Source organism: Lupinus angustifolius, chromosome LG14 (assembly GCF_001865875.1).
Source record: "Lupinus angustifolius cultivar Tanjil chromosome LG14, LupAngTanjil_v1.0, whole genome shotgun sequence".
NCBI lineage: Eukaryota > Viridiplantae > Streptophyta > Magnoliopsida > Fabales > Fabaceae > Lupinus > Lupinus angustifolius.
In genome coordinates, this window is record NC_032022.1 from 14,366,148 (window position 1) to 14,382,068 (window position 15,921).

At 34.2% G+C, this 15,921-nt stretch overlaps 2 protein-coding genes and 1 long non-coding RNA gene across 3 annotated transcripts; 1 reads left to right on the plus strand and 2 right to left on the minus strand.

The window, feature by feature from the left end:
- On the minus strand, positions 3,527 to 5,919 carry LOC109326517. The gene is made up of 2 exons (XR_002105243.1): positions 5,575 to 5,919; positions 3,527 to 5,014 (listed from the first exon to the last, which is right to left on the minus strand). It is a non-coding gene; the product is annotated as an uncharacterized LOC109326517 (long non-coding RNA).
- LOC109326250 lies at positions 7,349 to 8,467 on the plus strand. The gene has a single exon (XM_019558956.1). It carries the CDS (start codon positions 7,543 to 7,545, stop codon positions 8,254 to 8,256), a length of 714 nt encoding a protein of 237 aa, XP_019414501.1. The 5' UTR covers positions 7,349 to 7,542; the 3' UTR covers positions 8,257 to 8,467.
- Positions 9,546 to 14,586, minus strand: LOC109326766. Its single transcript, XM_019559569.1, has 5 exons — positions 13,977 to 14,586; positions 12,462 to 13,331; positions 11,633 to 12,088; positions 11,136 to 11,325; positions 9,546 to 11,056 (listed from the first exon to the last, which is right to left on the minus strand). Exons 1-5 carry the CDS (start codon positions 14,481 to 14,483, stop codon positions 10,125 to 10,127), a joined length of 2,955 nt encoding a protein of 984 aa, XP_019415114.1. The 5' UTR covers positions 14,484 to 14,586; the 3' UTR covers positions 9,546 to 10,124.

Here is a 15,921-nt window from a genome sequence, read left to right on the forward strand (position 1 = left end):
AATGAAGCTCCCAAACTTTAAAATATTCAAATATTTTTTTTTTATTTGAAATAGTTACATTATAAACTATGTTTATCACCTCTCAAAACATTAGTTAATATTTAGTAATGTAAAAATACTTGTTAATATTTTATTATGACGACAAAAATATTTTCATCTATGTAAAGTACACGCATTAATACCGAAATTGAATTTAGTCATGGTGAGGATATGATGAGCTAAAAAGTAGAATAAAATCCACGTGAAATTCAGTGAAAAGAAAGTACTGATTAGCCCGTTGCAGAGAAAATAAATTCTCATGTACGGTGAAGGTGTTAATCACAATACAAATTGTGGCTGCACATAAATTAAAATAAACATTAAAGGGGTTAATTATAATATAAAATAGCATATATTAAAATAGTATGAATTATGAATGAATCTCACATGGCTGTGTTATTAGTGGGAGTTTGAGTAATAGCGTACGCGATCCTTTGCCTCAGTTGCTAATATCGATAAACATTCATCATTAACGTACTTGTACTAAGGTTCATTAATGACGTATGTGTATTTTGGACTACCCATAAATTTAAGGGTAAAGTTCCCTCTTCCTTCTACATGATCCAATGTTTGATGTTTTAAATACTATACTTTTTCATATCAGAATCTGATCTTGTGTCTCCATTTAAGTTAACGATGCATGTGACTGGATATAAATGATATGACGGTTTAATTATATATTATATGTAGAGTTTCGGAATGAAACTTTATACCCATTTCTCAATCCTATCAACCCCATGTGATTGAAATATTTTGAATTTTTGTAAAATGTGTCATTAAGTTAGTTAATGCTATCGGAGAAGTGATTAAATAGATGCATTCAATATTTAGTTTTTTATTGAATATAATGTTACATTAAACAATTACATATTGTCATTTATTTCAATTTATCATACATAATATTTTGTATTATTTGGACGTGTATGTACATGTATGGCAACACAAATCCAGAGAACTATGTTAGACTTATATTAAACTAATATAGTGCATTGTTAAGTTAATTTATCATTATCAAATTAACCATTTCAATATAAGCTTCTAAGCATGAATGAATGTCCTTTCACTTTTTCTTTTTTTTTCTTCTTGAAATCTTATCTTCTGTGTCTTATTCAATCAATATATTATTAAAAGTTCCAAAAGGATCGATGTGAACGGGAGTGGTAAATTAACAAGGTCTTATTGAAAATAAATTATAAAGTATTATTATTAAATTAATGATGCATTATTAGAGTGAGAGAAGCTATGATTGCGGTGGTCACATGACACTATTCCATTGGCACGTGATGAAGTCAGTGTAGTAGGTTTATACGAAAGAAAGCTACATATATCACCACCGTCCACACAACCACATACATTTAAACATAACACATCATTTTATTCACAACTCACTCTAGTTACACTACCTATGTACTCTACATTTATTCACAAATAGCTGTCAAAGAATCTTTATAGGGCCTGGCTATTTCTTATATCAAATATATAAATTAAACCCTTATAAAACTCTCATACATGAATTGCATTTTTTAATCTATTAAACATTTATATAAGTTAAACCCATATAAAAGTCTCATATAAATTAAACTCTTATATAAATTAAGACTATATACATCAATTATACCTACATAAAGAGCATGAAACGGATGCATAATAAAGTACATGATAGGCAAGTTTCAAAAACCACTTAATCACTATGCTTTAACGTGATAACTTAAAGAAATGAGGAATCCGTATCTATTTTAAAGGTATGGTTAGATAGTGGTGTCTCCTTAAGCAAGCCATATCTTTGACCAAGCTGCATAAACAACACAAAGTGGCTTGAACTCATTTCAATTTTCTTGAAATTAAATAAACCATGCACATTTAATACTATCATTTTGGCTACATACAATGATATTTAAATATGCATGGCTCAATGTCAATGACCATTGAATAAAATGATTAAGTATAGCTACATAGAGATATTCATGTATTTTCAATGTTCATCAAAAGTTTAAGTCAAAGTTAGGATTATTTCCAGTCCTGGAGAATAAAGTATTGTTTTTCCTTTTAAATTTAAGGGTAAAAATATATTCTCATTATAAATAAATGGATACAAATGTTATTGTATGTGGTTTTTTCTTTGTTTCTTCATAATACTTTCCTCTCTACTACCGGAGAGGATTCTAATTCTTTACTTCACTCTCCAAATTTAGAAACCTCCATAGAATTTAGAGAGGTAATGATAGAATGAAAAAGGAAGCATTATTCATACTATTTTTTCATCTTTCACAGAAACTTGGAAGTGTAAAACAAACAAAGTAACATCACTCAATATCTATCTTCAATTCTTTATGCATTTTAAACAAATAAAGTATTAGGGGCTAAGAAAGAGTGAGGCTCACACATGCTTATGTATCATTATCATGGAGACATAGTATCTTTCATCAAGTCATTACTTTTCCACGTGCACATCATGTTGCCTTAAAAGCATACTCAATATAATTTGATAGCAGAACTAAACTTAGTTAGCATCATGCATGAGCACATGTGATAGCTACTTGAATCAACAATTTCTTTTTTCAATAAGTGATTATGCCAAAGTTTGAACTTTTACAAAAACTAACATGAAATGACTAAACATTTTTTAGGATTCTTCAAACTACATACCCATTACACTGAACTGTCAAGAAAACTTATAATAGTTAACAGAAGGGAGTCTCAGCAAAATGAATTGACAGAAATCCTTCAGTGGCTGGTCTTCGAAAACTCCTATCGCGGTGTGCCACGGCCGGTATCTGAGGAAAATAGAAAAGGATAAGCATTGTATAAGCAAAGCAGGAGACATAGTTAACACTCACAATTACTAGCAAAAACTTGACTACAGTGTGGCATTCATGACAGTTGAGAGCTCTTCATCACAACATAATAAAAATATAAGACTTCATGAGCATGTCAAAAGATAAAGGTATTAGAAAACTGATATTTATAGGGCGGACGGACACTTGGCAACATTTAATTGGTGTCGGCGTGTAGCCATGCAGGTGGAGAATGGTGGAGAAGACATCAGATCATTTGGCTAGTTTGGGGTGGCTATACTACAGGGCAGAGATAGCATTGTTCTCTGATATTTTCTGTTTTCTGTCACATTTTCTACTTTATTTTAATATTTCAGTTTATGCACTGAACTTGAAGCTTGCTCCTAATTTGTTTCCCTTCTCTTTTTATAAATGATAATCCAGTTTCTATCAACAATGAATCAATGATTAAGATGAGTACTAGCCCTACAAAAGCACTGTCCAAGAGTATGGGTCCAAGGAATGTAGATATACGCGGTCTTATTCCTGCAAGCGGATAGGCTGTTTCCAACAAAAGCCATACGAAAGTAATAAAGAAAACATGCCATTTTTCACAAAGGTTGCACTAAACTCTTTCCAGCTTATCTTATGTTTTGCTGGCAATCAAAGGTTACAATTTTATGTTTTGGTGACACAAGGCTTACAGTTCTATATCTCAAGAAAATGGTAACATCAATAGTTGAAGCTCTGAAAGGCCATAGCTCTAGTCCAAAACCATTCGGGGCATTGATAAAAAGGATTATGAACTTGTAAAGAATGCAGATCATGACATAAGGAATGTAAATGCTCCTTAATAAGGAATAGTTACCTAACATACTTGCACCCACTAGACCCAAAAAATAAAGTGTTTTATTCATCCCTGGTAGGCAGGATTCTGGAATTCATACAGGAAAAATGTGGGGAAACTTCAACTAAGAACTACCTAACTCCTATTGAATGCTACCAACCATGAACTACTTTAGCCATGTTGCATACGGCACAATATAGAAAGTTAAATAAGCCAATATATGCCGAATAATGTCTCACAATGACCTTAGGCTTTGTTTCTTGAATGCTGTCAAATAAAAGTACCTTCACATTAATTCAGCACACATACCAGTAGCAGCATCTGCAATAAAAGGTGAATGAAAAGGCATAAACTAGTAAACTAGAAAGGATAGGAAGAGGCCATAAGGAAGTTTGTAATGTGTGACAAATTTGAGATGAAAAACAGATCCAGAAAATTAACAACAGTTTAGTATTAAAGTTTCCAGGTTTCATCTTTAGGTCTTGCCTAATGACCAGAACCTGCCACAGTTTACCATTGAAGTCAGAATTTTTTTCGACATTTAATAATTAAAGTTCCTGAGAATCAAAGGGGAACTGAAAAAGATTAACTAAATTAGCTATTGAATGACAACATGAACTGATGCAAACAAAATCTGTATGTCAATTGACCACATCAAATTAAACAACAGCAACAACAAACCCCTTTTTCACAAAGTGTGGTTCGCCACAAGGATTGAACAATGTCATCGTGCTCTGATATAAATCGTCTTTAGAAAGGCCATTTAGCTCTAGGCCTATTTTAGAGGTCCCCCTTTAAGTTTTTCTTGATCTCCCTCTCCCTCTAACTATTATGCTATCCACCATCGGATGATTCTGATCTACTCTTCTTATTGAGACTTCTAAAGATCTTCTCTTTATATGGTCAAACCACCTAAAACGATATTCTATCATCTTTTTTTCAACAAGAGTTACCACTATTTTCTCTCCAGTGCATTCATTCCTAATCATATCTTTATGTTCACTAGTCTAACGCAACATCCTCATATATGCAATACTAAGCTTAATGTAGAAAATTATTTATGTGTTTTTTATGCTACATATTTCAGTCCAGTTCTTCTAAGCATCAATAGCATTTGTTTAGTCAATAGCCCATTCCATGAAACTTTTAAAATTAAAAGAGCTGAACATAAATTTTTTGAGGTTTATACTATCTCATTGAAAAAATGACAGATTGACAATAAAAGCTAACACTTAAATCGAGTAATACTGCATTACTACCATCAAGCTAGAATGAAACCAATAACAAGACCTGGAACAAAGTTCTCTGGTTTGAAATTTCCTGTTAACCCTTATTTCTTATGCTTTTCTTGTTTCTGATTTTACATACAAATTTCAATATTGTTAATCAAGCAAACAAAACTAAATACAAAGTAAACCCAAAATCTGGAATTGATATTGTTTCCAATGTAAGAGGAAAAAAAGTAACTTGATGAATTTGGGGCTACCCCTTTTCTAGAAAGGAGGTGCATGATTCATATGAAACCATTTGAAGGAAGAAAAAATGAAGCACCTTGCACATGAAGTATGCATTGAAAGATGAAAAAATTCCCTAAACTTTTGATACATTACTATGCAGAAATAGTGAAGGCTGTGGATACTGCTAAATAACATGTTTAGCTCTAGGGGAACAGAAAGAAAATCTATTTTTTTGTATTACTAAGGGTATCCTATATTATTCTTAACGAATTAATCTCTTTCGGTGTGTGCATTTGCTCATCCAAACAACTGTAGTTGTCAGGAATAAAACTCTTACTCTTTTGGTCATCTTAGGGATCTAACGACCCTTAAACCACTAGACAAATGGCTTGAAGGTGATAGAGAAGGTACCTGAGTGTAACAAAAACACAGGAGAAACCCAAAGAAGTAAACAAACCTGGTCACGTGGTTGTGAGGATTTTAGGAACATTGGTGTTTGGGACATCACATGAATGGTCAAAGGTTGAAAATTTGAACAGAAACAAACACGTGCTTTTCAATTCTCTTTGAGAAGATAGAACAGATTAATTGTTGTTGGTTCTGGAATATGGGCTACAAGAATTTGAGTGAGAAAGAATCATATCAACTTTTTTTAGTGAGAAGCTGAGAATAATGCATAACCTGATTTATCATATCTCTTTTGTTTCCTGTAATCACTGTAAGTTTATTAAAGATATTTCAAAAAAATACATTAATAAATGAACAATACATAATTGAGTTGTAACGGAAAAGAACCCATCTTTTTTCCAGGTGCATCAATATCAATGTCTATTTCTCCAACAACAAAAAAAATCAAACCTTTAATTTAGATTAAATTACGTTCCATCCCGGTTAAACAGTTAATAAAAAAAGATGATGAATGTAAATAAGTAAAAGAAAATATTATATATTGTAAAGACAAATTCAAATAGTATAAAAATAATAAAACTTTGTATTATACTCGTAATGAAAATAATTCAATATCAACTGAATTGAAATAATAGTAATAGTTTTACATTTCCTTTAGTCTTTTATGATTTTATCCTATATGGCATCATGAAAATATTCTTTTAACATATGGTTTAATCCAAAGGGGTTTTGAATCTCTTGAACTACCAACCAAACTAATCTTAAATAGTTCATTACAAAAAGAGCTTAATAAAATAATATTTTTCGGTTTAGTTTAATCCCACTAATTTTATGGTATAAATCAAACATCCTAAAATATATTTGTATATATATATATTACTCATATAGTTAATATTTGTTCCCTGACATATTCTATAAAGTTGCACTCATCTCACTTTATTTCTCTTACTCCATCTCTTACATTTTGGATCATTGTAATTTGAGTGATAGAGAAAAATTTCAAGCCAAAACATTAAGCTAAGACTATATGGATTCACATGTATGAACAAATCCTACAAATTAAAAGACATATTAAAAGTAATAAAAATATTAACATAAAAATAGGAATCTTAAACCTTCAACTAAAAAGGAAAAGAAATAGAATTCAAAACCCAAAAATTTCGAGAACCAGCATGTATCATTGCAAATAAATGTATAACTAAAAACGACTCTATCGGGTAGCACATTCATAAATGAAGAGTGGAATATGCTTCCTTCACAATAAATTCTATGCAAGAAGAATATCTTTTGTACATGGAATTCTTAAACACCATTTAAAACGTACCACCATCAATTACTCATTATCATTATCATTATCATTATTATTATTATTACTACGCCACGTATGGCAATTTGTTTATTCTAGTCCAATGTGTGTATATAAGAACTATTATTCTTAATAGTAAGTAAACATACCACAAGTTTGTCTCTCTTTAAAATAATTTCCAAATTTTAAAATCACAAGTCCTTGCTAAAATTTACTAATTTTTAGTTTGACAATTTGAGATATATCACATCATATAAAACACGTATATATATATATATATACCCTATCCAAAATTTCAGTTGTGATATATATAAGCAGAATCATATCATATATGATACATGAAAGTTAGCACAACGTGTGAAAAACATAACAATGAAAAATGAGAAAACCCTTTTGTGTGGGATACAAGGTATAGCAATAGCAAAATAACTACGTGTGTGGATTGCACGCATCAATTACTGGCCTTTGAGGGCTTCTTGCTAAAGCGTGGTGTATGGTCTAACACAAAGACAAAGGAAGTTGGCAAGTTAAGGTTTGGAATTATCCACCTTACATTGATCCTTATTCCTTCATGTGTCCCTCAAAACCACACAAAGAATACCAAATAACATTTCACCTACATAACCCCACAATTATCCTAAAATTCTTCTTCAACTATAAAGTTGTCTCATAACCACCCTTTTAGAAAAAGATTTCCATTTGAGAAAAATAATGGAGTCTATTGCGTCTAGTTCAAACTCACAAACAAACCATCATCAGAATCACCACCATCGGTTCAAACCAAGTCAACCCATCTCGGACCGAATAGTTCGTGCCCTACGTCATCGCCTACGCCTCCTCCATCGTACTTGCTCCACCTTCTTCATACTCGGCGCCACGGGAAATGTCTACACGGTGAGCTTAACCACCACGCCTTCATGCACGTGCCCTGATCGTACAACCCCATGCAAGCACATTCTCTTTGTTTTCATTCGAGTTCTCGGTGTGTCACTTGACGATGTATGTCTTCGAAGGAGAACCCTTCGCCCTTGTCAACTTCAACGCCTTCTGGCAATGCCAACATTGCCAGAAGCTGTTGCTGGTGGAATCCTACGCCAAAGGTTCCACCAGCTTTTCCTTGATGGTGGAGAAGGAGGGTCATCGGGGGCGAGTATAGAGATGGAGGATGGTGCAACTTGCCCTATTTGTCTTGATGAGATGGGGAAGGAAGAGAAGTTGGTGGCATGTGGGACATGTCATAACCCTATTCATGAAGAGTGTTTGATGAGGTGGAAGAGAAGTAAGGGAAGAAGAACAGCTAGTTGTGTGATTTGTAGGGCAAGGTGGAGGGATAGGACAGAACAAGATAAGTATGTGAATCTTTCTGCCTTTGTTAGTGAGGATGATAATATGGCACAACCTGTTGGGGGTCTCTGCACTGGCTAGTGTAATGTCCCTATGTATATATTGTTATTGGTTTCAATGTAATGTTTCATATGCACAAGAATGAAAATGGAATTTGATTATAGGGAATGCTTCTTTGTTGGATTCATAATGAATGTTTCATTGCTTTGTTGTATGTAAAGATTGGGCCAGAAATTGTTTACATTTGTAATTAGTCAGAAACTTGTCTCCATAGTTATTTTCCTTTAGCCAATTTGTTTTGTGATTGATTCTATAGCAATGCAGTAATCTCAAATACAAATTCCAGAGAACCTCATCTAATGATGGCTACCCCTGGACTAGATTTATCATTCATAACTAATTAGATCAAAACCAATCAAATGCTTATAATCTGCATATTTAATGGATAGGTATGCTCAATGGATGAACTATGTAATGATCAAATTCCAGCTGGTGCAGATAGGGATGAAATTGGTCTAGACCCGTCCTTCCATTCATATTTGGACCTAGATTTGCTTCAGACTTGTGTAGGTACCTTCGAATATCAAATATATCCACAAATATCTAGAAATTTAAAAAATATTAAAAATAATTACAAACACACAAAAATAAGCACGTTACTTGTTGGTGATCAATAGGATGATTAAAACGTATTTACTAATACCACCGATGAGAAATAAGTTACTTATATTGAAGTTAATAGAGAAAACTTATTCACTCTAAAAGTACTAAATTTTTTATTTTCAAGATAAATTTTTTTATATTTAAGACACTCGTTAATATTCTCCTTAACGTATATGCATTGTTCAAAGAAAAGATGAACCTTGTATCGAAAAATAGCATTCTCATTTTTCGAGAAGTACTGAAGTTAGTTTTGTATGATTGATTTTCTCCTTTGGTTAAATAAACATTCATTAATGCAAGTCATAAACTTTAAAGAAAAATTGTTTATTTTAACTCTCCAAAAGTAACCACATTACCAAAGGAACAAGGATCATCTCAATTAATGGAGAAATATTGATGAAGTTTTCGCTAATACTTTCAGATTTTGATAAACTACACTTGTCAAGAAAGAAGAAACCAAGAGTGTGCAAATCACATAACAAGGTGAGGTCACGACTCACGAAGGTTAATTCCACATTAACAAAACACATATTGTCTTGAAAGTACAAGTGCGGTTGGTATTGACACACTAGTACCTAGTCTTTTGCGCTTTCCACCGGTCACGCCAAAGGAGTTTATAGCTGTTCAGACATGGCACACATTCCATCACTACCGACCAGAAAATACTACATTAGAATATGTCCAATAATAAAACATGACAATGACTCAAGAAATGTTGTAAAACATAAAAGAGTGAGCTATATCATATACACAATGTTAAATCCGCAACTTACAATCAACGCCAAACTTTTCATACATGCTAATAAATAATGGCATAGACTTTTTCAATCAACAAATACGCTATACAATGCCTGAATTCCATAATAGCGGAACTGGATCACCCAGTCCAAAGGAATTTAACAAAAGAATAATGAGAACAAGAATATCATTTTCGTATATCGAAAACTTTCAAGGCAAAAGAGAAGAAGAAAAGAAGCTAAACACAATAAACCACCCTAAGATGTCTCTAATCTTAATAGTTAATGAATCATAATATTCAACTACCTTTGCAAATAAGTCCAGCCATACTCATGCCATTTATGCTGTGCCTCACTTCAATTTGGTCAATGTTCCCAATGAAACTATACTAGACAGTGGCATCCTGAAGTAAATCTTGCTCAACATTGCAGACTACTTGCTGGGCTATGTTGTACTAAATACAAGCAGAACCGGTAAGTTAAGCAAAATGCATCTTCCACACTGAGCATATTGCAGTTTGCCATTTCATTTTCTGGTTCTCAATGTCATTAAAGTTTCTTAGGTAGATCATATGTCTTCTTAAGAAACCTAGTAGCTGATTCATCATTTCTATAGCATAAAACACGCAGCAATGTGTTTGGCTCAGATGGATCCCACTGTCCAGAAGTTGGAGGTAATGGCAGTTTAGTCCTGCCATTGGATTTATATCTCTCCGAGGTTACACGTCTAAACCGCTCAATCAGGCTATCTGTCTCGGTTCTGAAAAGGGGAAGGACAGATCTCACAGTAGTTGAAAACTTATCTATCAGTTCAGAAGGCAAGCCATCCCCATTTGCCCAAAACATCTCCTTCAGAACTTCGAAATCATCCTCTATGATCTGACAGTCCTTCTGGGAAAAAGATCTTGAGGGCCCTCCAGCAAGCAATACGAGCAAGAAACCATCGAAAGAAGCTCTCATTATTTCAGTAAGAATACGTGTCCGGATTTTTTCATTAATTGTGTCTGAAATGAACATCAAGTTTCGCTCCAGTTCCTGAAGAAATGGATCAATCCTAGAAGATGATGGATCCCCAACATACAAACCATCCCACAAAGCATGGCTTAGATTATGGAAGACAAGTCTATATGCTGCTGCCTCACAAAGTTGCTGAATTCCTTCAAGACATGCGGCTGGATATAGTTCAAACTTCTTTGCTAATCCATTTGAAAAATCTTCTACACGAGCAGATTCAGAGTTACGTAAAAGGGTAATTATTCTTTTTTCCAGAACATCAAATTCACCCAGGACCCATTGCAACGTATTTATACGAACACAGAGTTGTGGTATTCCAAAAGAGCTATCCCCATTTGTTGCAACCTGAGGGTTTCTCTTCTGGGAATTTGGAGATTTATCTTTTTTCTTCCCAAAGCCTTGAAATTTAGACCCAATAGTGCATCTGGTCAATGCTGGCATCGTTGGAAGAAATGTATTTCGTGATCCTGAATTTAAACAAATAAATACAGTTATTACATATATCAAACATCAGAACCTAACCTTAAAATTTCAGCATCAATATACCACAGCCAGATTTTGCTTTGGCGACATAGTACTGAATGCATCTGTCAAGGCCATTCATCACTTCAGGAAGCAATGCAGGATGCATCGGTATTGGAAGCTGAAAGAATGCATCCAAAGTTTCATTTACAGTTCGCAAAGCTTCAACAGCAGATGGGGCACATCCTTCCTGATTAGTTTGTGGACTCCAAAGCTAGGATTTCGCAGTAAACTAGGTTAGTGCATATTGTAAAGGTAATCAATTGACATATAAGTACAACACAGTTAATTTCATCTTACACATAGCTATCAAATGCTACCACTTATCCACTGAGAATCTCATGATTGAAAAACATACACAACACACTCATGTTAGCTATGACTTTGCAACTTTAGGTTATACGCTACAAACTCCTGAGTCTAATTCTATCAAAGTATTCATCCCCACCATTCTTTCTCGATGATAAAGTTGCAATTAAAATCATCAACCGGGAAGGAAAGAAAAGATGATGAATGCTAACCTCTTGCTGAAGATTTCTATCAACCCACTCCTTTAGTTTGTCCAATCTAGACTTAATCCATATTTTCACCAGATTGGCAATTGTAGCTTCAGCCTCATAAGGAGGCATCTCACGGATTATTGCTTTACCACCATCATCACTTTCCACTGAATCTTCTACTGCTATCTGCACAAGGTCTTTCTCCAACTGATCTGCAGCTCTCAAGACTTGAACAACATCAGGTGTCAATTCTGTGATACCTGAAATGAATTGTTTCAATTCATTTCCATAGCCTACATGAAGGGTGGCCACAGCAAGACCTGCTGCCAAAGGATGCCATCTCTTGAGTATTGGGCTAAACACTTGCTTTTCATTAACTGCCAGGCTACCTACATCCTTTGCGAGAATGGCAAGGAGAGGGAGAGCGTTTGGCTGGTTTTTCGATGCTCTCCTGCTTGAGTCTGCTTTCTCCATTATCTGTGCAACAGCAAAACAAGCAAATTTTAGCACATGCATCTTAGCAAAAATAGAGAGGAAGGTAGATGAAGAATTTAACAAAAATGTAAGTCTTAAATGTAATTACTCATACATGATACATTATTCATCTATCACAATACACACCCCATCAATCACAACGTACTACTACCCATAACTAACCCACCACAACATGTCAAACAAACAGAACCAGCCTGAAAGTTAGGAGTTGTTTAAAAAAATCCAAAACTCTCACATATAGAATAAATGAACACTAATACCATGCTTTCATGTAACCAGCCCAGGAGACGATACATCTCAAATTTATCTCCTTTTACTAAAAGGGGAAAAACAATGGAAGATGAAAAGAACATGCCTGAGCAAATGCGGTACGTAGTGATGATCTGATGTAAGTTTCAATTCTTTCACGAGCCACATTGACTTCAGTTCTTCTCCTTCGCCGATACTCATTAGAAATATCTTCAACCAAAATCTTAGCTGCTGCTACCCCTAAAGAAACAATGCCCTCCATGGTTTCAACATTGACACGATCAAAAGTTTCATGATATGCAAGAAGCCTTTTCTCCGCCCACCCCATTATTGAAGTCAATGTAGAACTCAGAATTTGGGAATATTCGGAATCCTTTGTTGTCTTTGCATCTTTTGCAACTTCAGCTAGCTGGCCATCCGCAGCAGACAGCAGCTCCAAATCCATCTGACCAGTTGCCACAAACCGGTGAAATAAAACCCAAGTAAAACAGAGATTATGAAGTGTTTGGTTCAACCCAAGGATTCCCCAAGTCTTCTTGATTTGTTCCATCAGCTCATCAAATTCCTCAATAATTGATGATTCATCATTGGCATCAAAGCAGGATTGTAGAAGCATTTCATAAAGGCGCAGATTCAGAGGAATCCCATCTGCCCAGTGGCATGAATCAGAGAGAGACCCATCATAGGACCTATTTGCAAGAGACATGACAGCACTACGAAGAACCTGCATAGACTCATTATTCCTCCCAGTTTCTATAGGCCTATCCAAGGCCCCATGAATAATCTGCCGCAGACGCTGTGCAGCAGAATTCGACTTGTCAAGAGGCAAGTGAGGGTGCAATATAAGACCAGCTTCCAGAACCTTCAGGGTTCTTTTCTGCCATTCTTCGTACTCTTGTCGATCAGCAAAATCTGAAACCTTGAGCTGCTGCAAGAGCTCAAGTGGAACCACCACTGACTCAATCCGTCTTCCAACCTGTAATAAAGTCCACAAGATAACACATTCATGATTTCTGTCCCTTTCAAAATGACCTACCATTAACCATTTAGTTTGATACAGACAAGGAACTAATAAAAATAACTTCGGACCCATTTGTTTAGGCTTTGAAAAAAGTGATTCTACATAAGTGATTTTGGAAAAAATGTTTTTAGAAGATGAAAAATATAGCTTCTCAAAATAACTGAATTTTAGCTTTAATTGTGCCTTCTATTTTATCCTAAAATACAAAGTAAATAAATTTGCAACTGTCAGAAGTGATTTTCTATTTATCAATTTTTGTGAAAAAACTTGAACAAATGTACCCTTAATAATCACCTTATGAAATTAATGAATTATCATTTTAACATGTGTTATAATTAGATCAAACCGACACTACACTGCTTAACTTACAATATGGAAAGAATCCTATAGCACTAGCAGATCACACAAGCACCTTTGTTAACTCCTTTTCTTTCATGATTCAATTCAATTAGGAAATAAACCAACAAGTAAAGTTCAAATGAAAAAACATAGAAAACCAGATCAAGTGTCATTATCTACATGAGTTGAAAATTCACAATTATGCAACACACCATCATTCATTCAACACTGTTTCACAAAAATCATTAACATAAAAGCAACCTGTCCAGCAGAAATTCTAAGCAAAGCTCGCCGAACACGCGAATCCATAGCCTCCGAAACCCTCATCTGGTTCCTCATGAGCTCCCCAACCGTCACAGGCCGTTTCGGCTTCCCCGGACCCGAACCAGGGCTCTTCTTAGAACCCGAACCCGGCGATTTGAGACCGAAAGCCTTCTTCACCTTACTGGCGGCAGTGTAAGTTAACGATCGCTGGTATGCAAGCGAGTTAGGCGAGTTGTGACTCAGCGAATCGGAGGACTGGTTATTAGGAACAAAGCTGAGTGGCTTTCCGGCGGAGGTACGGCACGCGGCGACGAAGATCTCGTAAGCGGTTATGGTTAGGTCGGAATCGGAGAAGTTAACGGAAATTTGACCGAGCGGTGAGGGGAGGTTGTCGGCGGCGGTGACGGTGGTTGGTCTGAGAGGCGTTATCGGTGGTGGTGGTGGTGATGGTGTTGTGTCTCTCTTGGATTGACCTAATGTTAGGTCTCTGAAGAGATGAGCCATTATAGAAAGAGAATGAAGAAAAGAGAGAATGAAGAAAAGGAAGAAGAAGAAGAAGAAGAATGGACTATAACTATAACTACACGGTAAAAGTGCTACCCTCTTTTTGAAAGCAACATTACTGTTTCTATTTTTAATATAATCATAGATAGATACATTTCTTAATTACTTTGTGTAAATTCAAATTACAAATTATTCATTATCTTGGAACTATATATGATTTTAATTTCTAACCTATATTTCAGTTTTTGACTTAGTTATAATGAGGCGTGATAGCTTAGGTAGGATAAAACGGCAATAGTAATGTGGTGGGTACGGTTGATACTTCATAGAGTATATTATCACATCATACTTACTTTTTAAGAGAATATATATATGATATCATTGATTTAAGTAACACAAATTGTATATAAATTTTTCCCAAATATAAATCTTATGTTCATCTTTAAAATTGAATTTCATCTACCAATAATATATAAGTCTAGTGTGATGCAGGGTTTTGTTATATATCTAGAAAGACTAAAATGTCAAAATTTCGATTTATATAAATAATATTTATTAGGATAAATAATCATTTAGAAAGTGATTAATTCTCTGTACAAACGTGAATGGATACTTTTTGGAAGTATAAAAGATAAATTTTATCCATGCGAATGTAAATACAATATATTAGTAAGATATCACAATCCAACAAGATAATTGTATGTCGACTGATATAGACTGCACCATTGCCGGCAAAATATTTGTATAGTGGTCTAAGAACCATATATCAAATGATCAATTGGTGCCAAAGGAACTTATTGGCATGACACAAACCTCGAGAAAAATTAAATATTTTGGATAAGATTAAAATCTATATATTGACGATGTAAAACTTTTTACATTGTCATCACATCGTTCATTATTTCTTTACATTAGTTTTATTTGACAGTCAATAATGAATGATTTACCAACAGTATAAAAATATTTACACTTCAGTATATACATATTAAATTCATTTGTGATATATCACAAAAAAAGCCACACCATCATATGTTATAATAATCATTTGTTGCACATCATCTTATAATTTTCATATACACAGTTTTTTATATTTAATTACCCTATCTCTTACATGAATTGCTTTGAATTATTAAAGTAATGTACGTTGACTGAAAAATAAAACTCAGTTACAGCAATCACTACTGAATACTGATTAACAAAAATTTCTTACCAATAAATGCATTTCAGAAGTTAAAATCAAATCCTCTTAACAGCCCAATCTTTATCAATTTGGTCAAAGGATTTTCATGTGTGTATTGGATGTATCTGACTTTCCAAAAACAATTAAATATATCACTATCACTTAGCAAAATAGAGGAAAACAATTCAGATGTATAAGTATCAATTCCAACAAAAAATAATTAACAAATACCCAACAAGTTATAACGTCTCGATATCA

What these genes read in the sequence shown, in the direction of transcription:
- LOC109326250 (XM_019558956.1), top strand. Translation starts at nt 7,543, where the DNA reads ATGGAGTCTATTGCGTCTAGTTCAAACTCACAAACAAACCATCATCAG.
- LOC109326766 (XM_019559569.1), bottom strand. Translation starts at nt 14,483, where the DNA reads ATGGCTCATCTCTTCAGAGACCTAACATTAGGTCAATCCAAGAGAGAC. An exon ending in TTAGAATTTCTGCTGGACAG is followed by an intron (nt 13,332 to 13,976) that starts GTTGCTTTTATG and finishes ACTTTATTACAG; the next exon opens with GTTGGAAGACGGATTGAGTC. An exon ending in ATAGAAATCTTCAGCAAGAG is followed by an intron (nt 11,326 to 11,632) that starts GTTAGCATTCAT and finishes GCGAAATCCTAG; the next exon opens with CTTTGGAGTCCACAAACTAA.